The 27,706-nt window shown below is 42.3% G+C and overlaps 1 protein-coding gene across 1 annotated transcript in view; it reads left to right on the forward strand.

Annotated features, from left to right (window-relative positions):
* The window catches only part of sema3gb (sema domain, immunoglobulin domain (Ig), short basic domain, secreted, (semaphorin) 3Gb), a 59,288-nt gene that overhangs the window by 8,718 nt on the left and 22,864 nt on the right, over positions 1-27,706 (forward strand). The window contains exon 2 of the mRNA XM_079517833.1: positions 17,071-17,216. Coding sequence (XP_079373959.1) covers positions 17,102-17,216 — 115 coding nt within the window. The 5' untranslated portion in view covers positions 17,071-17,101. The remainder of the gene's footprint in view (positions 1-17,070; positions 17,217-27,706) is intronic.

Below are 27,706 nucleotides of genomic sequence, written 5' to 3' on the forward strand. Positions count from 1 at the left end.
CACCGTTGTCCAGAAACACCACAAAAGGCTCTGGTCAGGCTCTGCCAGTGTACCTAATGAGCCTAAGTCTCCTCACCTGTGCAATTTCCAGCCTCTGCCTCAGCCAATTGATTGCCATGGCAACCCTACACCTGACAATTGATTACTTAACCAGTCCACTTTTCACGGTCAGTTTGCACTCTTCAGGCACACAAAAGGGACACAGAGAGATACTGTAGTTAAAACGGATTATATGACAAGTTGACAACGGATATTATTAGGTTCCCAAGTTGCATCGTTCTCAAGTAGGCCGGTGGCCGACGGGCACATACAGGTCTAGTTACATATTAATATACAATAACAATACGGCCTGGGTGTCAACCTGTTGAAAGAAACTGAGATGGTTACTTTGTGATTTGATGCTATGGTAATGATGGTTGGAGCGAGAACAGTTCACTCTGTTGCTGTTTGCTGCTGGGGGGAACAAAATAAAACAAGAGTCCTATAGGATACAACGTGAGCGCTGGTATTCATTTCTACAGACTGTATCTTCCAGAACCGTGCACCCGTTACTTTATTATGTGGAATTACTCAACCGAGTGCTTTCTTTGGCTTTCTTCTTGTAGTGAGAACAGAACATGAGCAAGGTGGCTATAGTGTAATGGTGTTTTGGGCTTTCCTTTTGCAGTTAGTGGTGTAGAATAGATGTTATGACGTTGTGGTAGTTCTATGCCAAAGATGTTTACTGCTGTCCTTAAAGTACTTTGTAGTGGTCCGCTTAGCGGGCCACTTCAAAGAAGAATCACACAAGAAGATGGCTTAACAGTCTTTGAACGGCAGTGAATCCCATATTCATCATAAAGGGCAAGGCTTAACAGAAGGATGCACAAGTTCACCACTCGTCTGGATTACTCCTTGGGCCTTTGAGTAAGAGAGAAGACAGTTCCAGGTCCAGTTGCTGCTGTGGCATTAAGGGCTCTGAAACCGCTACTGAAGGACTCGGTGAACTAGAACAAACCCCTGGCCTCTGAATTGACAGTCAGCACGTACTGCCCCCATCAATGACCACATTAACATGAACAGCAATTTCAGTATCATTCATGTCATGACAGTATCATGGCTAGCAGCATGATGCTGACCATGATACTGACATACTGACCATGATACTGACCATGATACCGACATGATACTGATACTGATGATTGCACCGCAACTTAAACATGGACAGTTAAACTTGACAATACATTAATGAATGGGAGAGGGAGCAGTGATATCACCAAACAAGAGCCAGGTTCTTGGATGTCTCAACCAGTTAAATTATGATGACCACATGTCGACATAATTACAGTGTTTTGGGCTTGAATTTCTAGTGGCTTCTATCTATTACCCCCTTTCTAGTCTGTTCCTTCTGGATCTTTCTGTATAGTGCTAACAGAATGCTTTTAAACATCCTAAAACCAAACAAAATGTTAAGGTACCTGTCAGTGAACCATGTTTGTATTACACTGCAAAGTCCTGAGTGTAAAATAGAGTGTTAAAAAGAGTGTATAGCTCTGTGAGCGTCAGGCAGAGAGTGTTAGAGAGGCAGAGGCTGAAATCCCATAATGGGCACTTTTGGCCCAAAATAGCGAAAATAGCAGATCTACAAGCTCACAACGTGTCGCGCTGTGACGCGTTGAGAGCTTGTAGATCAGCTATTTTCGGGGCGCAACCCTGCACTCTTTATCTACTTGAGATGCGGTGTACGGCATGGATTCCGAAACAAATTAGTTCAGGAGACTTTCGGAAAAATTACAATTCTCCTGAATGCTGCCTTCCGGTATGGCATGGAAAGGAGAGGAGGGGCATTAGCATGGTCTGGAGAGGGCAGTTGTTTTACAGACGGGTAAAAGGGCAGGGGCTGAAGCCCCCCTTTGATATCTATGTGTGCACGTCCCTGCTGAGCGTGCACATGGAATTGCACGAAAACGTACCGAAACGTTTAATGTGTATCAGCAGTTGATGTAGTGGAATCCTCTGTTGTCTTTCGGGGAAAGATCAGTACCCTCTGAGCCACGTAGTGCCTGTGTCCAGGATACTAGACACACACAGGGTAATGTGATCTCTGCACCAGTTGAATTACTGGCTGCTGCTTTCAGTAAAAGCTGGACATGAGAGAGAGGCGACTGCAGTGGCAGTTGTAAATCACAGCCTCGATGACAATAGTGGGAGTCGGCAGAACCAATCTGTGTATTGTCAAGTGACATATAACGTACATATACGAGCCTTTCTGACTCCCGACGGGGAGGCTATGGATAGCAAGTTAACCGATGTGGTTTCGCTGTGAGTGGTGATTGATATACTTCTGTAGGGACTGTGATTGGTGTGGCCAACACATTCTCACTCCCAACTCGTCACGTAGTGGCGCTGGGTCAGGAGTCAGGACCTCCTTGTGTCACGGTGTCAACGCATTGGCTATACCTCTTTAACGTCACTGAGAGCTGACATGCAGATGGTCTTCATTTGTGGACCATGAATTTCAGATCGAGAGTAGACCATGCTGTAAGAAAATAATAATAATAATAATAATAATAATAATAATAATAATAATAATAATAATAATAATAATAATAATAATAATAATAATAATAAATCATAACCGCAACAGGCCTAAACTGATAGCAGAGAAAATGTACTTATTATGTAATTATACAATAGAATTGAATGCATGGCATTGTGCATGCATGTTATACAATTTATTTCAATAGTGAAAAAATAATACAAATTAAAAATCAAAACAAGATTTGTATTTATATTAGGATTTATACCATCAAATAATAAGATCAATGGATTTTCTCAAAAGGATGACTGTCAGCACAGCCATATTAATTACACCTGCATTGTTCTATAAATCATAGTCTAACACTGACATTCTTGTTATCAACACAATGTTTTGCTATTCAGTGACTGCAGATGTGCCTAGCTGGAATTTCTCTACAGGAGCACGGAATACAGGGACCTTGAGTGACTGCACGAGTTGACTGGAGTGATGTTTCAGCCATTTAAAAAAATAACTTGTGGCATCCAGGCAGCACAGGGGTAAAGTCTTTGCTCACTACCGTGGAGACTGAGGTTCAATACCTCCATGTTGCCTTCTGCTTGGCCGGGCAGACGGGCACTCCAGTGAACACTTACATTGACCATGTTTGCGGGTGTGAAGCTAGCAGGGGAGGGTGGTCTCTGATGTTGCACTAGTCTTGCAGGTCGGTCCCCACTGTTAGGTGAGGTGACGTGTATCGGTGGAAAGTAAATTGTGAAGAAAAACAAGGTGTCTTTTGAGCTTGTACTGTAGATGTGCTATTTTGTAACCTTTTCCAAAATAGGGATAATAATACAATATAATTTTTAATTAGTTTGGTTCGTCTCAGACCTATAGGGCTCCAATTTTGTCGCAGCCTTTACCCGCAGCGCGGCCCGCAATTCAGCCGCGGCCCGAAAATTACGAATATAGGAGCTTTCTCTGTCCCTTAATGGTATTTCCGTCCCGCGTCACCCGCTATCTTTTTTGCCGACAGCGGTATTTGCGCCTAGAGGTGTGGTCATGGGCGTGTTGGCACGCTTTCCCCTAAATTGCTATTTCGGTCAAACACATTTGGGAAAGCGATGATTTAACAGCACAAGTGAGACTTCAAGGCAGCAGCGGGCTTAGGCTATGAAGCAATATAGCACTAACGGGCAACGCATAAGGGATCTCTTAAAGGCAATGGGACGTGCACTGGTGATTGGTCTAATTGTGTAACGCCCAAACCACACCTATGCATAATATAACGGGTAACGGAGGTGTTTAAGGGATTTAGACAGGTAACCAAAATACCAACTTTAGTGGGGGAACACCCTTTCCCCACTCATAAAACCCCAAATAGTGGCTTTAGGAAGATGAGACAAAAATGGAGCCCCTAGTCTCTTATTTTAATTCTATTGCATACCATTTTGTAGTTTCCCTTCTTTTACAGAGAGGAATTATCCTGTGGTTAATTCTGTCACGTCCTTCCCTACATCAATTTGAAGGATATTGTGCAATGTGCATGCTCCAGCCTTTTAGCGGGGCATAGCTTAAACAGCAGGGGCTGGGCGGGGGGGGCTTGGTTAAATAATTATTGTGTTTTCTGCAGCCGATGTGGAAACATGACCCCCATTGACCCTGGTTAGTTTTCTCTTCTATCCTGGGGCTATGCCGCGAGCCTCTGCCACTTTGCTTTCCAAGAGGCCGTGCTAATGAGGTCTCACGTTGACAGCCCAGCTCCTCCAGGACACAGACGTGCAGGGAGGTTTGTTGGGGGTACGAGTCGAGTCGACCATGGCCAACTTCTACATCCCGACCTGAGGTTTAGAACTAGAGGCTGCTCATGCAACTTGCAATATATATCCAGAGTCTGCTGTTTTAATCTGCTAATCCTTTAATTTATAACGAAGACCACAAAACTGAAACTGAAGACTATCTCTTGATAATATTAAATAGCCAAGCAATGGTTTTCTTGCATGCTTACATTACATTGCATTAGGTTTTTAAATGGAATACCACTTGATTTCACCGTGCATAAGTTGTTACTGTGAACAGTAAATTTGAGTATTCATAACTCAGTTCCAAGATCGGGAAGAATGAGATCAGTTTCTTTTCTTTTACTTTACACAATAGACCTGATGTACCCAGTGTTGCGTCACAAGTTTTATATAATGTATCTATTGTCTTGGCACATTGTAATACATTGGTGATGGAAAACTGGCAGAAAAAGACTTGCTCACTGCATAAACTATTAAGAAAGACTCCTTAGATTAGACACAGACTAAGAAAATAGTATTTATTTTATTTTTATATGCTCATGAAGTGCTCTGTGCTCAAAGTAAGGGTTGCAGAAAATTAGCAAACATGTTGGTCCTGGGACCTTCGTCAGTGCTATATCATGATATAGCACTCAAATATAGATAGATAGTTTAGATAGTTTATTTGTCTCGGTCATGGTTTATCCAACATTATTACATACAGAAACGGGGTTCACATGATACAATTGACCGAAAAGGAAAGGGCTGAAGCCGAAGCTTATTATGCCCACCTTTTTGAGATTTCAGTAATCTCATAGAAGGAAACAAAGACTGAATAAAGAAATCAGATTTCAACATTGCTGCATTTCTAATACAAAAAAGGATTAAACAACAACAAAAAATATTTTTTTTGATCAATCGACAGAAAAAGCACTACTTCTACCACTTATAATAATAATAATAATTATTCACTTTTTTTATTTTTTTTTATTAATATGAATTCATAACCTCAACTGATATTTCCATCACCACCTGGATCTTGCTCTAGTCTCCACAGACTGTGGGGGGTGATGCGTTTAAATGCAATATAATGTGCCAATCTATCTCAGCAACACTGGCACCATATGTGTTTGATTGGAAACACATGTTTGCTAAATTAGTGGTGCTGCTGGTGCATCCTTGCACAACAAATAAAAGGGATGATTTCACTGAACACTGTTATAGAAAGCTTGCAGTCTACTCCAGGATGTTGATCTAACCAGGAGATGATAAAGCCTCAATCATGTGTCCACCACCACTAACCTCCACTTCCCTGCTGACACTCCCTGTGACATAGGAAAAAAACATAAGCTCCATGCCTCAACTAGCTTTTTAGAGGCCTGGTTCCAGGATATTATGGATCAAATTTTACCCTGTGTCCTTTCATAACAGTCACTTCTTAGCTGACCAGACTTCCCCTAAGTATCAGTTTCAAACCAAATCACAAGGTGTTTCCTTCCTTTGTAAACATTCTGTCAGGATAAGGTCTTTTGTGTTTTAACAGTGTTTTGTGAACCGCCGCCGACATGTTATGAACATTTTGTCTGGACTTCACAAGAGTTTCGGGTTGACTTTAAGCCAATGTGTACCCTGTCTTCATTGGAAAGCATACAATTAGACATATGGCATATCATACAATTAGCCAAAACATACAGTGATCTTTGTTGACTGAAACACGTACAGTATTGTCATCTGATGTATATATTCTTTAAAGGTTGTAACACAGGGTTCAGCCTCATCTCTTAGACTACTCAAAATATGTAAAATAATATGTTTCAAAATAATACAGTACTTACAGTATACATTTGAAAACTTATGAAATGAGACATTCTACACAATGAGCACTTTTACTTTTGGTACTTTAAGTACATTTTGATGCCGATACTTTTGTACTTTAACTCAAGTACATTTTTAATACAGGACTTGTAACCTATTGCAGTATTGATACTTTTACTGTAAAACATGTGAGTCATGTTCCATCACTGGTTTTTAAGTGCTCTGAGATTAAAGCTTTGCCACTTAGTGTGCCTTGGCTGTTTGTGGGACAACATTGCTACGTAATGCCTCGTATCAACTGTCAGAGGGTTTCAGGCTGCAACATGTTCTCACTGCCCACTTCACAACATCTTAATGAGTCCACACACACACACACACACACACACACACACCCGCACGCACGCACACACACACGCAGTCACGCACGCACGCATACACGCGCAGTCGCACACGCACACACACGCGCAGTCGCGCACGCACGCATACATGCACGCACGCACGCACACACACACACACACACACACACACACACACACACCAACACATGTTCTCACTGCCCACTCCACAACAACTTAATGAGTCCAACTGTAGAGGAGATGAGTGCAGACCGTGGCCTACAGCAGGGGTTCTCAACCTGGGGGTCATTATTTCGGGAGGGTCCCCAAATTAAAAAAATCTTTTTGATTTGTAACTGAATGGCTGGAAAATGGAAATTTGGTGTTTATATTGTACACATAGTGCATGCATAAACGTTCCTTAATGATTATATCTGGTTTCAGTATTTATTTCTGATGTATTTTGTCTTATTATTAAGGATATTCTAGACGGTCTATTTGTATTGGTGGTGGGGAGGGGGGCGGGGCAGTGGTCGCGAGACATGGCCAAATCATTTTCTTGGTTCCCCAGCCCAAAACATTGAGAACCCCCCTCTGGCCTACAGAATATCAAGTGAAGAACCCCTGGCTTATACAGAATATCAGGTGAAGAACCCCTGGCTTATACAGAATATCAGGTGAAGAACCCCTGGCTTATACAGAATATCAGGTGAAGAACCCCTGGCTTATACAGAATATCAGGTGAAGAACCCCTGGCTTATACATAATATCAGGTGAAGAACCCCTGGCTTATACAGAATATCAGGTGAAGAACCCCTGGTTTACAGAATATCAGGTGAAGAACTCCTGGCTTACATAATATCAGGTGAAGAACTCCTGGCCTACAGAATATCAGGTGAAGAACCCATGGCCTACAGAATATCAGGTGAAGAACCCATGGAATACAGAATATCAGGTGAGGAACCCCTGGAATACAGAATATCAGGTGAAGAACCCCTGGAATACAGAATATCAGGTGAAGAACCTCTGGTCTCCAGAATATCAGGTGAAGAACCTCTGGCCTACAGAATATCAGGTGAAGAACCTCTGGCCTACAGAATATCAGGTGAAGAACCTCTGGTCTCCAGAATATCAGGTGAAGAACCCATGGAATACAGAATATCAGGTGAAGAACCTCTGGAATACAGAATATCAGGTGAAGAACCCCTGGAATACAGAATATCAGGTGAAGAACCTCTGGAATACAGAATATCAGGTGAAGAACCCCTGGAATACAGAATATCAGGTGAAGAACCTCTGGAATACAGAATATCAGGTGAAGAACCTCTGGAATACAGAATATCAGGTGAAGAAGCCCTGGAATACAGAATATCAGGTGAAGAACCCCTGTAATACAGAATATCAGGTGAAGAACCTCTGGAATACAGAATATCAGGTGAAGAACCCCTGGCCTCCAGAATATCAGGTGAAGAACCCCTGGAATACAGAATATCAGGTGAAACACATTCAAACATGGGTTTTCAACAGGTGGTCCGTGGACCACTGGTGGTCCGTGAAGGTGTTGCATGTGGTCCCTGACCATGCATTTAGTAATGTAGGAAAGTGAAGATTCGTATTTGAATGTATTGTATTGACCACAAGTTGAGAAACAATGCAGTAAATGATCTGGTGACAAATGATGACGCGTCGATGTTGTCAGTTACTGGGAAGTCGGATGTCAAGAACTTCCACAGAAAAGTGAGTTAGAATCTCAAGGGAAACCGTACCGGATTTCCTGGTTGAGTCACCATTATAAGGAAATGTGGCCATAATCAATCGCAAGTGTCTGCTTACTCATAGAGTAAGTTACAATGAACAGCAGCATGAGTTTAATATGGAAGGTTAATTTCTTTCCCCCAGGGTGGTGGTCCCTGGTTCATAATCAGTTGAAAACCCCTGCATTAAAAGACGGGAAGGATTTTGCTTTAGTGTTGTCTAACTTTACGTGTCTTAGACCTGATCAGCAAATATGTGCGTGACTGAGTGCATGCATGCGTGCGTGCGCACATGCGTGCGTGCGTGCGTGCGTGCGTGCGTGCGTGCGTGCGTGCGTGCGCGTGCGTGTGTGTGTGTGTGTGTGTGTATTTCCTCAGCATTTCTTAACTCTGTTGATACTACTATGTGTTATGGGTTGCACTAAACAAAATTTCATTGTATGTCTCATACATACAGTGACAATAAAGATCTTATCTTATCTTAAGCATAAACCTCAGCCTGAACAAGCTGGTCGATCCCTTCAGGGTGCATATAAGGCATTACCTTTTTGTACATTGTTATGGAAGACGAGATGAGGGTAGACTGTCTCTCCCCCCCCCCCCCCCCCCCCCCCCCCCCCGCCCACATGAAGGAATGTTTGCGGTGTTCCATTGTTGGTGTTCCATTGAGGACCTGTGCATTCCTTTCTCGCAGCTATGGCTCTCACTGGTAAGGACCACCCCTGTTCTGACTCGAGACGTCAAATTGTTTGTTGCGTGGAACTGACCCTTAAAAATGCAGCTGTCAAACCCCCCCCCACCCCGCCATGCACCCCTGCCTCCTCCCTGCGTGGGCCCAGTGGACCTTACACTTCACAGGTCGGCTCGGCAGGCTAACTAGTGCTACCGTATGAAGAAGAGCCATTGTTGAACACAACATTCCTCACAAACTGGTGGCAGCTATAGCGCATGCAGGATGGATGGATGGAGAGGTGGTGTCTGCATGGTAACTGGATCGGTGGTGTATAGTTTGGGTGGCGAGTGTCGTAACTAGATAGGGGATGTACAGTTCGGGGTGGTGGGTATCTGGGTAACTGGATCGGTGGTGTGTTAAGTTAAATTTGTGTTTGATATTGCATTATGTGGCTTTCCATACATACTGCACTGCGGTATACCGGAGAACTCGCCAGTTTACCAAGTCGCCATGGCGAAAGTTCTTCATCAATGTCTTCATCGTTATGTTAACATGCTGTCTTCATCAGTGTAGTATGTCAAACCCACAGATGGTATAGTTCATTATTTCCAAAGTGATCAAATTATTTTGTGCAATTAAATGGTCAGCTAGATGATGATAAAAATGTGAGTATGTGAATACCAGTGATAAGTAGGCCGGCCTACCATTTCAGGAATTCTTTACTAATGAATTACATTGTTTCGGTACTTTGGTGTTTAAACTTTTAGCATTCCTACTTTCTCTAATGTTAACTCTAAACAACTATCCTCTCTCTCTCTCTCTCTCTCTCTCTCTCTCTCTCTCTCTCTCTCTCTCTCTCTCTCTCTCTCGGTGCAATTCGATGCAATTTAAATGAAGGTGAAGTAAAACAAAAATGCACTAAATCGCAGCGAGTTGGTAAACTGGCGAGTTCTCCGGATACCCCGCTGCGCATCAGCACTTTCACACATGGCAATCGACGATGCACTCTTTGGTCTCTACAGTGATCATCATCAAAACCGACCCCTCTAGTGGAACATTAACTAGAATGTGGAACTGAAAATGTTGCGTTTGTCTTTTCCTCCCCATTACACAATTCTTCAGCCATCTAGTCGTCTGAGTGCTGTCAGAGCACTTTAGGAGGCTGGCTACCAGCCTTATGGAATTTTTTTCCCCCCTTCTGTGTGGCAGAGGATTTCAGGGATGCTATAACCCAAAATACATACTGTATGTGAATGCTCGGGCAGCGGAACTAGAGAAAAATGCTAACTTTTCGTGCTGACATAAAGTGAAAGGCATAGTTGTTATTTTAGTTTTATTTAACCACATTGAAATTTGAAATGATACAGTACATGTATAAAACCCACAAATGAGCAAACTAATTTGAGCCTCATTTCACTGCTACTGTATGTGCTATCAAGTGCATTTATTTTTACTTTGTTGTTTTAAGCCCTTTTTACTTTACTTTATTTGTTTATTTGGACAGGACAATGCATATTAATGGACGTCACATGGACGTAATTACACCGGATATAGCACAGTTGCTAATTTTCATCCGCAATCCTCACATGAAACACAAAACGGAAAACAGACAGGCAAACAGTGGAATACATTTACATAACATTACATAGGGAAGACAGCATAAAACAAATAAATACACCTAAAATAATCATGAATGGTTGCACACCTACAGTAGACCTGTGTCAAAATCTCGATCTCCCTTCTCTTATTTCTTTTTGTACACCACTCCATTCATTTTAAGCCTGTGCTCAAGTGTCTGGTCATCCATTAAAACTCAGTAGCAAGACTACCTATTGTCTATTTTAACCAAGGACATTGCTATCATTAGGCTGCCTATATCCCTCCACTATGCAGGTGGGGCTTCTTACTTTAGTAGAATGTTCCCTGGGGTTTGATAATTCCATGCTGCAGAGTCACCTGTGACTGTAATTAAAGGCTTGGGACATACTGCACACTTAACGCCTGATTTATACTTTGCCGTATAGACGGTGTCGCGCACTGACACATAGCCCATCTGCAACCTCACAATGCATTGCTTCAACAACCTGTGGTGAGGTTGTAGATCAGCCATTTTCGGCGCGCAACACTGTTGTACTACGACTACGAAGAAAATATTAAGCATAAATATAACGCACACTCGGCTCTCCCTCTCTCTTCCGTCTTCTGTGCACACCTCTCTGGTGACACAAATGATTCGTTATCCCAACGCTGCTAAGCATCTCAAACAGGCCATGCGAGACAGCGGACTAAAGTTAATACCCATTATTTTCAACAGGAATCAACCTGGCAATTGGGGAAGCCATGCTGTTACGGGTTCTTCATACGGGCCATTGTTGGGGCATGTTGTCGGAACTTTGCGTATTGTAACATGTAAAATCCCATTAAAGCACATAAACCACAGAGAGGCAAAGTGAGGGATTCAGTCGGTAGCTGCACTGTTTGCTTCTCTTTCCATTTCAGGAGACTCTGCTGCCTGCATGCGTGGTATTCCAAGCTGTCAACTTGCTTGCATTTGTGGCAAGCATTTCTGATCCCCATATGACAACTTAAGTCAAGGCTGTTCTTTGGGACCTGGCATAGACTATAAAGGGATGTACACTGCGAAAAAGGGACACAGACATAATATCTGGGTGGGGCATGCATTTCCAACATGCATCGTTCCAAGTAGGCCAGTGCCCAACGGCCACCGCTTTAGAGGCTCCCAACGCAAAATATCTGGGTGGTTACTGGTTACCCACCCCCTCATTTTCGCAGCAAGACAGTTTTGGATTAAAGGCACATTAATTAATTTAAAATTAAAAACACATTCTCACCCTGCCTCAAGTCATACTATAGTGACGAGTTATTGGGGCAACATCTGACCACATACATCACACATTGGCAATGATTAAACAGAGAGGCTTTGTGTGACTTAAATAAGTGTTAATAAAATAATAGTACTTGTACTTGTGGTGCACTCTGCAGTTTTAAGTCTGATTCATTGATTGTGCTATTATACTAGGGTGAATGCCTACACACTGGACAATTCTTTAGTGTTTATCCATGTGTAACTCAGAGAGTGCACAACTGCAACCAAATGGACCCGCAAGGGTTTGTACACTCTCAGAGGTGAGCATTGATTACGTTACTGTGTGTGTTTGTGTGTAAACCTTTCATTTAACTAAGACATGTCAATGAAATAGTCCCACAACACAGAGGGCTCAACAGTCATTTCTGGGATCCTATAACCACCCCTTTGCATGCATTTAGCACCCTTCCTTCAGAGCTAATTCACATAGTGTATATACTACACAGTACTACTACTACTACACTTAAACATACGTGCACTGTACATACATAGACTTACTTACTGTGTCTCCCACAACATAGGACCCTGTAATCTGAACAGCAGTATGAACAAATATGGGATAATGAGACCTTGAAGAGTTGACAGGCTGAAGGGGGCCCTATTCAGTTAGAGCAGTGGATAAACTGTGTTGTATTAGCAAACACTGGAGTTGTATAAACAGTAGACTGCATGAAAAAAGAACTGTGGTCAGTTCAAAGTGTGCAGCTGATGCTTTAATGCAGAGGGACTTAATCAGCACATCATTAGGGTACGTTTCAAATCCCAGATCAACATTACAAGCAACCGCAGGCGTATATAGGAGTACAAGGTTAATATATATATTACACTGCTCAGTTTAATATTGCCCAGTGTGAATATATGAAGTCTAAAAGAATACTAGGTTCGGCAGTGATATTGCCCACATAGTCCAACAAAGCATGGCACTTTATGGCTCAGCAAGGTATAGTCCAATTTATCCTGCATCAGAGGGACGTGCACACATAGACATCAAAGGGGGCTTCAGTCCCTGCCCTTTTTACCCGTCTGTAAAACAACTGCCCTTTCCAGACCACGAATGCAGCATTTACTGATGGAGAAAGAAATGCAAATGCCCTGCTCTCCTTTCCTTGACATGCCGGAATTAAGGCAGCATTCAGGAGAATTGCTTTTTTTCCCCCGAAGTCTCCTGAACTTGAACACAGTATTTTGCGTTGAACAAATTTGTTTAGAAATCCATGTCGTACACCGCATCTCCACTAGCTAAAGAGTGCTGGGTTGCGCCCCGAAAATAGCAGATCTACAATCGAATAGCAGATCTACAAGCTCACAACGCGTCACGCTGCGACGCGTTGTGAGCTTGTAGATCTGCTATTTTCGCAATCTTTGTCCAAAAGTGCCCTCTTACGAGATTTCAGCCCCTGCCCCTCTAACACTCTCTGCACGTCCCTTCAACAAAGCATGGCACTTTATGGCTCAGCAAGGTAGTCCAATTTATCCTGCATTGTATGACATGAGTTCAAATGAAAGGCTCCCCACTTTTGTTAACTACAGTTGGAGGCCATCGATATGAGCTTGTAGGTCTGCTATTTTTAAAAAATCGTGAAAATATGGAGGATTTAGAAGGATTTTTTTAATTTTTGAGGTCAGGCCTAAATGGGTCAAATGATAAGGGACAATATCGGTGGCACCCAACTGTACAGAATGTGATATATCTACTAGTAGCCTATAGTCCTTGTGAAAAGTAAATGAAGCCGCTTCTATCTTGATGATGTAACATGGATTAAAGTTCTCCGTCGCCACGACTGATTTCAGTCATTTGGATTCCTTAGAAGCCAGCATGTCTTCTATGCTCTATGGAAGCATGCCATGAATGCACCCAAAATAGTCCATCTACAAGCTCAGAACATGTCGCAGTGCGACGTGTTAGGTTGTGAGGTTGACGTGTTTCGGTTGATTTGGTTTCTCTATATTCAGTCTCTTCATCCCCTGTTTTTGAGGGGTGTCCTATGCCCAGCTTTGTGTGTGCGTGTGTGTGTACCCCATAGCGATGATTTGATTGGCTGAGCCACGGAATTGAGGATAAAAATCACACCCGTGTGAAGTGAGGGGCACTCTTATCATTATACAGTACATCATCTCATGAACAACTGAATTTATGTGATTGGTTAGCCGATTTGCTCGTCTACATATGACGTAAATGTTCCCTTCATTGTCAATGGCATTTAATGTTTGTGTTGGCACAAATTTACGTCATTTTTGGTGGACATTTGACCTAATTTCTCCTTTCATTGTCAATGGCAAATATTGAGACGTAAATCAGACTTTTCTGTTTGGATGTATGGGCTGTCAAGGCCAGAAAGTAGTTTTTTGCCACTCAGTAGGCGTTCCTGCATAACTTCCGGGTATGATGATGATGTCACGCGCATACCCTCTATATAGCTCAAAAGTAAATAAAAAGGAAATGAACATTTCCATGACGTCGGAAGCAGAGCATTCCATGATTGAACCCAGAGAACTCGACCCAGAGAGACCGTTCCATCCCGTTGAGGAGATGCCTGCGTGATGCCAGTCAGAGCACAGAGGGCAAGGAGAGTTCTTCCATTTGGTGTAATGACGTCTCAGAAGAACCAGAAGTCATTTGTTCAGTCAGCACCACAGCTGCTCCGAATGCACGAACACATGCGTGTTGTGTTTGCATTCCGAAATCTGCGGCTTGCTTGACTACACACGAACACCGATGTATACATAAAGCATGCAGGCTACTACACGAGTATGTGTGCTCATTTGCGCGACCGAGAGATTTTAATGTGCTTCTCTCTCCTCTTGCGTGTAAGATTTAATGCAAGACAATGTGACAGGGATTTGTACCAGCAGGCAGGGCTTGGCAGTGGCCTGTAATGACTGAGTTATTTTAATTCTAATCTTCTGAGAGGCATGTCACTTTGATGCAGTCCAGAGTTATGCGTAATTTATACAGCAGCATCATATGACAAAGGTTTTGCCCTGCTTTCTCTCTCCCTCGTGTACACAGTCTAGGGACGCACGATACATATCGGTAGCATAATCGGAATCGGCCGTGTCGGCCATAAAAATGACATATCGGTATCGGAGTGGTCTCAACATTTTACTGATTATTTAATCGTTTTTCACCAGCAAAAAAATATATATAAAATGAAAAATGTAAAATTCATCAATGAGTTCAATATAAATCAAAAGTTGCTAGTACCTCTATAGTCTAGAACAAAAGCCAAATCAAATATGATGTAAAATCTTAAGTAAAAATAAACTTTACATTTTTCTACATTTAATTTGTGTACTCATGTCATTCAGTAAGTCATTCAGGTGTGAAAACTGACACTTGGAAAAGAGTATATGCTACTTATTGATTGATTGATTGCTTTATCAACAGACACCCTAGTCCCTTTCTTTCTGACACCGATGTCATTGCCACGGGGGTCATGCAGGTCATGAAAAGATGAAAAGAAGAATAGTCTTCACTCCAAGCCATCACAGGATTACAGTAATTTAATAATCTGAACTACTTTCAACTACTTGTTTGACAATTTTTCTGTATGCACTGTTATAGTGTGTTGAAGTAGTTTAAAGGACCTTATAGTGCTGCTGTCAATGTCATTGTCTAATCACAGCTTCAGCTAGTGGCTACTGGCTACATATCGAACATGAACAGATAGATCATTTTCCTGTTAATGGCTTTTTCACATTCCTACAATGTCCGTAATGCTTTACTACACTTCTCCTTGTGGAGGTGGGGGAGGCTGCATGAAGGTTTTTGGTCATGAACATGGCGTCATATGAAATGCATGTGCTAATAAAAAACGACTTAATACTTATATTTTAAATACTTTATATTAGCACATGCATTCCATGTATTCCATAGGGCTGGACCACACATGGACATATGACATCATCAACTTGCAACGGGACCAGTTCCTATTGACTGAAAGATTCTCTTTTTATGAAAGAAATAAAATATTGAAGGTGTTTTTATTATTTTATTTTAGTTATAGAGGGCAAGTATAATGTTTTAAAGCATATTTGTCTTATTAGCCAGGGTTCCTTTTAACAATAAATTAATGGACGTGTGAATTTTGCTCATAAATTTGTCTTTAATCCAAGCAAAAAAAAAAGTGCAATGATAATATAGCTTTGACAAAAATAAAAGATAAAGGTGCAATATGGTGTATGGATTACTGTGTTGAATTGCAATATCTCAAGCAAGTCTCTGCAAGTAGATTTTCACACCGTACTGAAATGAATGGAATCCATTGGCATCCTCCTCGCACATCAAGTAAACAACACTGCACTCTGGAAAATGATCATCAATAATTTCAAGTACCATGTGCCATTTTAAGTGGACTACACATGTCAAACCGCTGTATGGTCTAACTTAAGTAATAGATTATAATTAATCACACAAGCAACCCTACTTTGATAGGATTATGAATACATGGCTGTGTATTTATATGCTTGTTATTTCCTCGTGTGAATACAGTTCCAAAAGATGGCATAGGTTTTTTATTTTTTACATATATTTTTTCCTGCTGATAGATAAGATGTGAATCTATTGACACGTAATAAACGTTCTCTGGCTTTATAGCCATGGTCTCATTTAATCCATTTTGGGCGGGAACCCCTTTTGGTGTATTAAGCATTATGTTCTACTTTAGCTATTGAAAAATAGCAGATCTACAAGCTCATAGCGCGCCACCGAGTGCCGCGCTATGAACTTGTAGGTCTGCTATTTTTTAAAAATCGTGAAAATGGCGCAAATCTTTGAATATATATTCTTTCAGAGTGAACATTTTTTACTCAAATCTTTGCTTCTGGGGGGGTCCCTGGAACAACATATTTTCAGATGTGGGTCGGTGGCCAATTACATATATTTTTGGGGGGTCCTTGACATGAAATATTGAGCACCACTGATACAGAAAAATAATGTTTTTTCAGAAAACTGTCAGGCTTAAATGGGTTAATCCTTATTCCAGTTCTGACTATAAAGACTGCGTTGTTCACTGACCTGCAACCAGATTACTATAAGGTTCATGGCTCTTTCCCTCTGCTCAACTCAATGTACCAGTAAACACTGGGAACGTTTACGGCCATTATAAACCCCATAATATCTTTATTTATAAAAAAGATTATGTGTGTCTACTGTCTGTATATATAAAACAATATAATAGTATACATATAATGTATATATAATATTATATATATTTATATATGTACTATTGTATGGAGTTAGTGATGTCACTGTTGACAGGGAAGTATGCTAAGCAGCCGCTACTTAATCTGCTTTCGAAAAACTCCTCTCCTTTTCTCCTTTCGTAGGAAGCCAAAGGTTAACTCTGCCGTCATCACCATGGATACCAGCCAAGGCCCCCTCTTCTTCGTCCTCCTCCTCTTTGTCTGGGCCTGTTGTGTGAGTCGTTGCCACAGTGACTCCCGTGCTCCCAGGGTGCATCTGTCTTACAAAGGTGAGCCATATTTTGTCCTCTGCTGGAGTTCACTCGACAGATTCGATGTCATGCCATTCTCTGTGTGAGGATTTACGCCCCAAAATAAGTCTATTTCTTACTCGTGAAATAAACCTTGAAAAAAAAAAGAATAACGGTTTAACCCTCATAAAAGCAACATATATAAACCCATAGATCTTTGTTCAAAGCGAGAGAAGATCTTCAGCTTAACTTAATTGCTTTCCATAACTACATCTGAAGCCATAATGGCCAGACTCCTCTGTGAGCTTGAGCTCAAATTATGATAATTTTCCGACTCCAATTTTCCCCCACCCAAATTTCACTTCATGCTCTCTTATTTCTGAATGCCCCTTAATCTTTCAATTTTAGTTTTAGAGCGCAAGATTAAGGATGGAACCCCAGAGTGGCAATTTCTGGGAGACTTCCGATGTTATATAGACAGAAATAGCAATTTCACGTTTGAATGTAACATTTAAACATAAGTGATGCACCCAAAAAAAAAAAATGTCATAAAAGGAAGAAAGAAAGCTTCAGTTCAGTTTGGATAGAAGAAGTAAGAGATTCGACTCACATTCAGAGACGACATATCAGTTAAGTCCAGTTTGGTTATATAGGCAAGTCTATTAAAGAAAATGAAGACTGAGAATATCATAATAAACCATAATGTCATCTGCATGTTTCCATGTAGTATAGTATATGAATGTGTAGAGAATAGCCATGAATGTTTGACACAAAGTGGAGAAGTACAAACCACAAATGGAAACTGTGTGCGCATGCGCGTGTGCGTGCATGCGTGCGTGCGTGCGTGCGTGCGTGCGTGCGTGCATGCGTGCTGGTTACACCAATTAACACAACTCAGTTACATCACTACAGTCAAATTCTACTCTTTGCTGAAGATCAAGAACGATTGAGTGTCAGTAAGGTCAAATTAACCTCCAGTGTTTTACTTAATTTCACCTGACAACAAATAATCAGGACAAAAACGTACTGTAGGTGCGTGTGTGTGTGTGTGTGTGTGTGTGTGTGTGTGTGTGTGTGTGTGTGTGTGTGTGTGAGACAGAGTGAGTGGATGTGTGAGTGAGTGAGCATGCACGCCTGTGCGTGCGTGCGTGTGTCCGAGACAGAGATAGATGTGGGAGTGAGCGTGGGGGAGGTAGACAGCGGGGTGGGTTGGTTGTCTGACTGGGGTTATTGTGTGCGTAGATGACAGTGAAATGGATTCCTCTTCTGGGAAAGGGGATATGGCACCGGTGTTACCGCGGTAAAAATAGCCGCTCATGGTTGCCGTGTTTACCTCGTTCAAACGCACAGGGAAGCCCCCAGAAGAACGCAGCGAGGGCCTCGCTCCAGCAACCTGCTCCGAATCGCTGCGGAGACATGTGGCTAATGCGGTGCGGCCCCTGTCATCTTGCCCCAGACGGGCATCCTGGCTGCAGGCATCAGAGGCGGCATGCCTGCAGCCGTCCTTCTAAGTTTACTCCGGTTTCACTACTGTCCTGTTACTATAGCCTACTTGCATCATAGGTCAGCTGAAACAAGACAGACGTTATCGTTGCCAATCGTCCAGACTGAGCTTTCATCCATCACACAATAAGATCTGGAGCATTCATTGAATCCTCATTCTGTACGAACATACATACATACACTCGTGATACACTCGTCCTCTATAATTACGCTTTAGTTATATGCTACTGTTCACGCTAAACAGAGTTATATGTTTATATCGGTCCGTAACCAGTGTATACAACCTTGTGAACTTCTAAATAATTTGATGGACTAAAAGCTTCTCCACACAGATTGCAATGAATTTCTCTCTGAATGTGAATTATCTGGTGTATTTTGGACATTATGGGGAAGTGTAGAATAAAGCTTAATGAAAAGCATATGAGCCCAAATGTTTAATGTGTAATTTGTGTAAATACACAAATTGATGATTGTTCTCCACACAGTATGTACAATACCATATTATTGTTACCTGTGAGAGATAACGCAGGCAACTTGTGTTATGAGGGAGTCGAGCCAAGATTTGAATAAGGAACTATTAGTTGCCTTGACAGTAACATCTTGCTTGTAAGTGCTGGAAACTATACTGAAGTGGAGTCTCATGGGTTATGGGAAAGTAATGTGGCATCCGTCCCCAGTCAGTTCTGTTGTAAAAGCTTTGATATAGCTTAATGGGAAGCAAAATGTTCAGCACTCAGTGTCAAAGCTTAAACTCGACAGAACCCAACTAAGGCCCAAACATGGGAACGTTAAGATGGATGCTTTGTTTTGAGGATACTTTGTTTATGTTTCGGTCTGAGAACACTGGAAAAGCTTTGAAAACTGATTAATGTGGTGGTGCTGACTGCTTATGTCTTTAATTATTCAGTTTAGCAATATCTATTTAAAGGCTCCATTCGAATAAGAATGAAAGTATCACATGTATAGGTGTAAAATGCATTGATTGAGTCGGTCGAATCAGCATTCATCACAACATGATGCTATTCATTAACCAAATAGCTCATCAACTATCTTGCTCATTGGAAGACGGATTGGAAAAGAATCTCGGAGGTTCAACGGGGCCTGGGGTCCGGGGAGGCTGAGCCAAGACCTCCTTGATTAGTTTCTTCTTGTTTTGCCCCCCTTGAGAATGTGTGCAGAATCCTTGCGAAATGAGTTGCTTGAGTGGCCCCCGCCTTGTAAAAAGTCAGTCACTTGAAGGGGCCTCTATGATTGTGTCGGCCCCCATACTCCCTATAAATCTGGAGAACTGGCAACCTGCCAGCGTTGGCTGCCGGCCACTAATCCTTCCTAAAGTGACTGTTTGGAAAACCAAATGAAAGAAGTGACGGGGCTGAGACTGGCTGCTTGGACCTACACTACACTCTGAGCTCTGCTCTTCTGGTCAAGTGCTTTCTCCTTAGCGCTCGATACTGACAGAACTGTTCTCAGCAGGTGTGAGTGTGGAAAGTAGCGCTGACAGCCAAGGGCATGTATGCTGTATGAGATCCATGGCATACTGTTCAACTGACGATAATCACATGTGTAACTGTCCCAGAACGAGAGACAGTGGTTTCAGGTATAAACTTAAATGATATTAAATATGGTTTGGTTGTGCAGCATTTATGATCATACTTGGATAAAAAGGTTGATTTCATTATAATAAATAGAATTGAAAATGGCAATAAATATGTTAAAAGAATATATCACAAGGTAAAAATGCACCCTATGCAAAGGGAGTCACATGATTAGAGTGTCGCGTCACTCACATGACGTCACCTGTCAGTAAGGGTCAGAGGTTGAACTGAGTTCCTGGAGAGAAGTTGTATTTTTGGGAACGTCAGAGAGAGACAAATATTCAGTAATCTGCACATGGTTCAAAGGCGCACACGGTACATATTCTTTATTGTGTTCCTTTGAGTGTATTGTGTTTGTTGTGTATTGCCTAATGTTGCTGTAATGTAGAAATATGGACTTTGTTTGATTATTTGAATGCACATGTGTGGACTCTAATCACTGTTTACAATGTGTATGGACTCAAAACTGAACAAAATGTAATTGTTTCCTTATTATAGTTTTCACGGTGTCTTGGTGACTGGAGGAGTTGAAAGTCGCATGACAAAATAAAACCAATATCAGACATCTGTATGATGCGTGGACTTACTTGAACCTGTACAGCTACAGTGAAAACGTAACGCCCAGCGTGGTTCACCAGAGAAAACGGCATGCCAGCGTGGTCCCAGAGGGATGGAGAGAATGTAACACGGCACGCCAACATTGTGGTAAAAGAGACTGACAGAAGTGGAACATTACCAACGTGTCGCTGTCTCGCGGACGCAGAGAGAACGTCCGACGAAAGAAAAGACAGTACGCTTTGAAGAACTGAAGCTGCAGTGGCGCGGTGTCACCAAGAGAGGGTAGCGTTGATCAGTGTACACTACAGTTCTACAAGAGACTTGTGTGCGCATCATCGCTACATTATACAAGCGGAGGGAGGCAAGATTGCGTCATCATCCCAGACGTCAAGGTTTTTACAGTGCAACATAACAAACAAACAAAAGGGTCATAAAATAAATGTATACATGAAGACAAAAGAAAGAAAAAAGAATAGCAAGTTATGTGTGCTGTATTGATGTATCTATTTTTGTATCTGTTTTGAGTTGACAGTTCATTAGCATTGCTAATTGAAGGTTGTTGTAAACGGTTGCACTTGAGAGTTTCTGTGTACCCTTACTATAAGTTGATGGTATATCCAGCAGGTTATACAACATAATTATGCCTGCCCCTGGTGGAAAACCTCAAGAAGATGAGAAAGAAATTGAGTCTCTTCAGAAAGAATATGGCAAACTAAAAGAACAACTTGAAACAGAATGTGATGACAAAGAAAGGGAAAGCCTGGAAACACTAATAGGTGAAATTCATGCTAAACTACAAATACTCCAAGTCTCAGAAGAGACCCTTACATCAAAACAAGCCGAAACACGGAAATCAACTAGAGTGAAAACTTTAACTCCAAAAATGCAGGAGCTGAAACAACAAGAGATTTCCAAAATGGAGGATAAATTCGACTTTATGTATGAACGTTGGAAAGGAAATGTGAGAACTGCACGTGCAGGTCTGAAATTTGAGTGCTCTGATAGTGACTTGACTGAATTGATTGACTGTGTTGAAGCGTCAGGAAAACAATTGGAAGATGCGTATAACAATATACGAGCACAGTCAGCACCTTCTACTGAGATTAGGAGAAAAATAGACGGCTGCGTGTACCTAACAGGAGACCTGATGGAGCTATTGAAATTACGTCAGAAAGAAGTTGGATTGGAATTTAATGCGGAGGCAGAAATGAAAAGACTCAATGCAGTGTTTGACAAAGAATATGCCCAGTCCTTAATAGAGACTACATCAACTAAATCTACTGTTGGGAGGCAACACTCAAAATATGGATATGGATCAGAACACCCAAGTGTTTCAGCAAGAATTGCAGATTGTGCAGCAGAATTGGCTGCAAAACAAGCAGAAATGCAGATGGAGGATGTTATTGCTGCACAAAAACAAGCTATGGCAGCACAGCAGCGAGCTATGGCAGCACAGCAGCAAGCAATGGAAGCAGATATGGAAGCACAACAACAAGCTATGGCAGCAGAGCTTAAAAAGCTAGAAAATCAGAGGGATATTCAAGTACTAACTGCCAAGATTAAGGCATACTCGGAAGCAGACTCAAGCGAGGGCAGTGAGGAGAGATCAGTTCGTAGCAAAATGGTCATTCTTCAGCCAGTACTAAAAAATGAAAGAACAGAAATAAAAAGCGAAAACAAGACAGACATACAAAGTGCAAACAAGAAAGAAATAAAAAATGAAAGAACATGTAAGGACTATATACAGTCAAATAATACCAACAACGAAGTGTCATTAGTTCAAGCCCTTCATGACACAATGGTGCTTACCAGACTGCCTGCACCTGAGCCCTCTATCTTCACAGGTGACCCACTGAACTTCTTAGAGTGGAGCGTGAGCTTCAAGGCATTAATTGAACGCCGCTGCTCAAACACAGCAGACAGGCTCTTTTATTTGCAAAAGTATGTCGGTGGAGAGGCACGTTCTGTGTTGGAGGGAAGCTTCTTCAGGAAGGATGAAGAGGCCTACGATCAGTCATGGGAGGCACTGAATGAACGCTATGGCCACCCCTTTATAATCCAGCGTGCCTTTAGAGATAAACTGAAGAACTGGCCAAGGATTGGTTCACGAGAGTCAATTAAACTAAGACAGTTTGGTGATTTTCTTAAAGCTTGCAGCAATGCCATACCACATGTGAAGGGGCTTCAATCGTTGAACGACTGGGAAAAGAATCAAGAGATGCTCCACAAACTCCCTGACTGGGTGACCTCTCGGTGGAATCGCATAGTCTCAAGATGCCTGAAAGAAAAGGAGGATTACCCTAGTTTCAAAGAATTTGCAGAGTTTATTGCACAAGAAGCATATATTGCATGCAATCCAGTGAGCTCCTTACATGCGCTGAAACATATGGAAGAGAGGCACCCAAAGGCAAATGTGTTGGTCACAAACTTAAGTACCAGAGATGAGCCAAAAACAGTGGCAAAGACACACAGTGCAGGAGGGAGTAGTTCGGAGGACACTTCTGAAGATGAGGAAGTAAAATCTCCCTCAGCATCCTCAAACACAGTCAAATGTGTATGCTGTGGAGAGAGCCACTTCATCTACAAATGCAAGACGTTCTGTGACAAGTCTGTTGAAGATAAGAAAAAGTTCATATTCGAAAATAACCTATGTTTTGGATGTCTTCGAAGAGGACATGTATCGAAAGACTGCAAGCAAAAGGCCACTTGCAACATATGTAAGAAATACCATCCGACACCCCTTCATGAAAGGTTCCCTCAGTCTGGAAGAGGAGATGGAAGTCTCGAAGGAAGAGAGCCAGTATACGTACAAGACGGTACCGGAGCGTAAAGTGGACAATAAACATGAAGTGCCGATACATGCAGATAAAGACATGAAGGAGACACCTGATAGAAGGAGATTACATGTTCTCAAGTTCATATCCAACAACAGAGAAGTGTTGGAGTCAAGTCCTGACAGTAAGCAAGCCAGTGGAGTTTCAGAGGTGGATTATGACAAGCTCCTAACCAAGCCAGTGGTGGGAGTAAATTGGAATGTGAACAGTGACACATTCTCCATCTTAGAGAGGAGCCAAAAATGTGGTTTAATACTTGAACTAGTGTACCTGCAAATACTTAACCTGTGTGGAGGGAAGAAAAGGGAAAAGTGTTTCATTTCTTACCTATGAGGGTTAAAAGTCTTGACCTAAGAGTTAAGAGGTCGGTTCAGGAAATTACTGAATTTATTACAAATATGTAAACCCTAAATTGCAGTAATTGGTGGGAGTGTAACTGTCCCAGAACGAGAGACAGTGGTTTCAGGTATAAACTTAAATGATATTAAATATGGTTTGGTTGTGCAGCATTTATGATCATACTTGGATAAAAAGGTTGATTTCATTATAATAAATAGAATTGAAAATGGCAATAAATATGTTAAAAGAATATATCACAAGGTAAAAATGCACCCTATGCAAAGGGAGTCACATGATTAGAGTGTCGCGTCACTCACATGACGTCACCTGTCAGTAAGGGTCAGAGGTTGAACTGAGTTCCTGGAGAGAAGTTGTATTTTTGGGAACGTCAGAGAGAGACAAATATTCAGTAATCTGCACATGGTTCAAAGGCGCACACGGTACATATTCTTTATTGTGTTCCTTTGAGTGTATTGTGTTTGTTGTGTATTGCCTAATGTTGCTGTAATGTAGAAATATGGACTTTGTTTGATTATTTGAATGCACATGTGTGGACTCTAATCACTGTTTACAATGTGTATGGACTCAAAACTGAACAAAATGTAATTGTTTCCTTATTATAGTTTTCACGGTGTCTTGGTGACTGGAGGAGTTGAAAGTCGCATGACAAAATAAAACCAATATCAGACATCTGTATGATGCGTGGACTTACTTGAACCTGTACAGCTACAACATGTAGCGGCCAGTTTTGCTCTTCCTTCATAATACCATGCAGATCACAATGCAGATCATTTCAGATAAATTTCTCCATTTTAGAGGCAATCTTTTAAATTACATAATTTCAGTGAGGTGCTATTTCAGAGTGACGTATCTTGAGGCTTGCTCAGAGTGGTGCTGGATGTCCACAGTCTCCATCCCTCATCAATCTTCCATGAGCCGAGTTCAACGTTGTAAAATTATCTGTGAACCCACTCCCTAATATGGGGAGGCAGTTCACAAGGAAATGTAGATACCAAAACAGTGACGTACTGTACTGTAGTAGTGCTGGGACAGGGGCGGGTGTGCTCTGGACATCCAGTGCATGCATGCCGACCAGGGAAGGTCAGTGATGGCATCCTGTTTTGACCGTGGGGACTGCCAGTCAAGGTCATTCTCCACTGTGGTGTCCATCCTGTACAGTCACACGTCGTACACCCATCTCATCCTCCCGGTCCTTTCAACAGAACCTCACACTTCCTGCACGAGTGTATGAACTTTTCCCAGAAACCCTTGGTACAAATGTACTTCCTTCACAGGTGTTACCGTCCGATGATACTAATGAAGGCTCTGTTCCATTCCGGTCAAACAGAGTCAGGGTGTTGCTATTGTGCGTGTTGGCTCACTGGAAACACTCTGCTACACCAGTGGGTCTCAAGGTGTCCTTGAGTGGGTTCCAAATGGCTCCGCACGTCTATGTAACACAGTGAGAGTGTATGGAACCAAATGGCTCCGCACGGCTATGTAACACAGTGAGATTGTACACATGGAACCAAATGGACCTGTAATGTAGCCTTACACTCTCAGAGTTATGGGGGTCCGGCCTTGACATTAAAAAAGTTTGAAAACCACTGTACACACCTGTGAAGGAAGTAGGGAAGCGGCCCGGAAGTAGGAAGAGTTATTCTGTGTGCATATAGCCAAATGTTGGATTCCCAACCGATGACACTCCTCTGAAGCCGAGTTCATGGTTTCTTGTACAGCGAGCACTACTGTTGCTGCACAACAGAGTATGAATTACGCCTTAATTGTCTCTATCTCAGTTGAGGGGGATTATCATCATACATTCAGTTGTAGTGAGCCCTGCTGACAAAATAAAGTGAAAGTGGAAAAAGTGACCACACTTGGTGCCTTGCAGAAAAATCTGGTTACAGAGCTGTTAGTGTTAGTTTGGCCCAGGCATGGCACACTGTGCACACGCAAGCACGCAAGCACGCACGCACGCACGCACGCACGCACACACGCACGCACGCACGCACGCACCCACGCCCTAGCATGAAGATACACATGCCAATTGGCAAACAAAACTTTTACTCTTAAAGTAATAAAACATATTACACACTCCCTAATAAAACAGTGATACTGAACAGTATACATTCTTTTTCTGAGTGATTAGGAATGTGCCAGACTGTTATGCTGTTAAAAATGACCCATTACCTCACATAGGCCTACAGGAATGGCTTTTCTTCCTGCGTTGGTATTTGAACTGTTTAAAGGCTGTTGTACCGTATACCGTACAGTACAGTAACTACTGTAATAGCTGGTCGTTAGACATAGATTTTGGGCTGAGAATTTAATCGAAAATAAATGAAAGTGGGCAAGGATGTTGCATCATATAGAGATGCATTTAAGGAGATGCACACCAGAGGCTGTGGATGGGGACTATGTTTTCGCCCCTGTCTTTCCGTGTGTGTGTGTGTGTGTGTGTGTGTGTGTGTGTGTGTGCGGTATGTGCGTGCGTGCGTGTGTGTGTGCGGTATGTGCGTGTGTGTGTGCGGTATGTGCGTGCGGTATGTGCGTGCGTGCGTGCGTGCGTGCGTGCGTGCGTGCGTGCGTGCGTGCATGCGTGTGCGTGTGCGTGTGTGACATGACACCGTGCAGGCGTGCACACACATTCCCTGTAGGCCAGAGCAGAACCTCTGCCCCATGTATTCACCCTGTCGTCTATGGATCTTCCTCTAGTTCTTCCCTGTCGTCTATGGATCTTCTTATAGTTCTTCCCTGTCTTCTATGGTGCTTGCTATGGTGCTTCCCTGTCTTCTATGGTGCTTCCTATGGTGCTTCCCTGTCCCCTGGCTCGTTTTGCACAAAATGCCACGAGTCATGAACGCAGCTCCATGTTTGCTGTGCAACTTTGTTTGCACAGCAACACTCACAGTATGGGCCAAGGAAGAACCTCCACCCCAATCTTTTCACATCGGCCTCATGGTGGCACTACAAACTTAACATTTTGGCCTATAATTCTTGAACTTACTGTATTACCGTATAATAAAAATAAATAAATCCCTGGATTCCTTGGATTTTCACTCTCCATATAGGCCACGTACGGCCAGATTAAACATTTCGCTATTATGTGTTTTCGCGGATTTTGTCCAAAACTCTCACAAACCGGTTTACTTCGGGTCCTCACACAATGTCGAGTTTGAAGCCGATTGGTCAGGCTGTTCTTGAGATGAACTTGCGACACACGGACACACACACACACACACACACACACACACACACACACACACACACACACACACACACACACACACACACACACACACACACACACACACAGATTGTGTGAATTTGGATGGTATTACATTTTATTTCACTCTAATTATTTTGCTGTTAATTATAAAATGAGTTAATCCTTCATTGTTACACTCCCCAGTCAATTCTGAGACTATAACAATAATCTTACCCTCCCCCTTTCAGCCCCTCTGGTGAAGAGAGTGTGAGGAAATCTCGGTTGGTTCAAACCACTTTGCTCCAGCCCAGTGTAGATAGCGAGCGGGGCTTTTAGACTGAAGATCTGCTTTATCAGATAGGTACGTATAGTGGAGAGAGACAGGACAGAGTGGGAATGACATGACACAGAAGATAGAGATTGCAACCCATTTGTTGTTGAGAGTAGGCCTGTGCTGCTGTGGTGTTCTGTGCATACACAATGGCTGTA

This window comes from Electrona antarctica (assembly GCF_951216825.1).
Source record: "Electrona antarctica genome assembly, chromosome: 2".
NCBI lineage: Eukaryota > Metazoa > Chordata > Actinopteri > Myctophiformes > Myctophidae > Electrona > Electrona antarctica.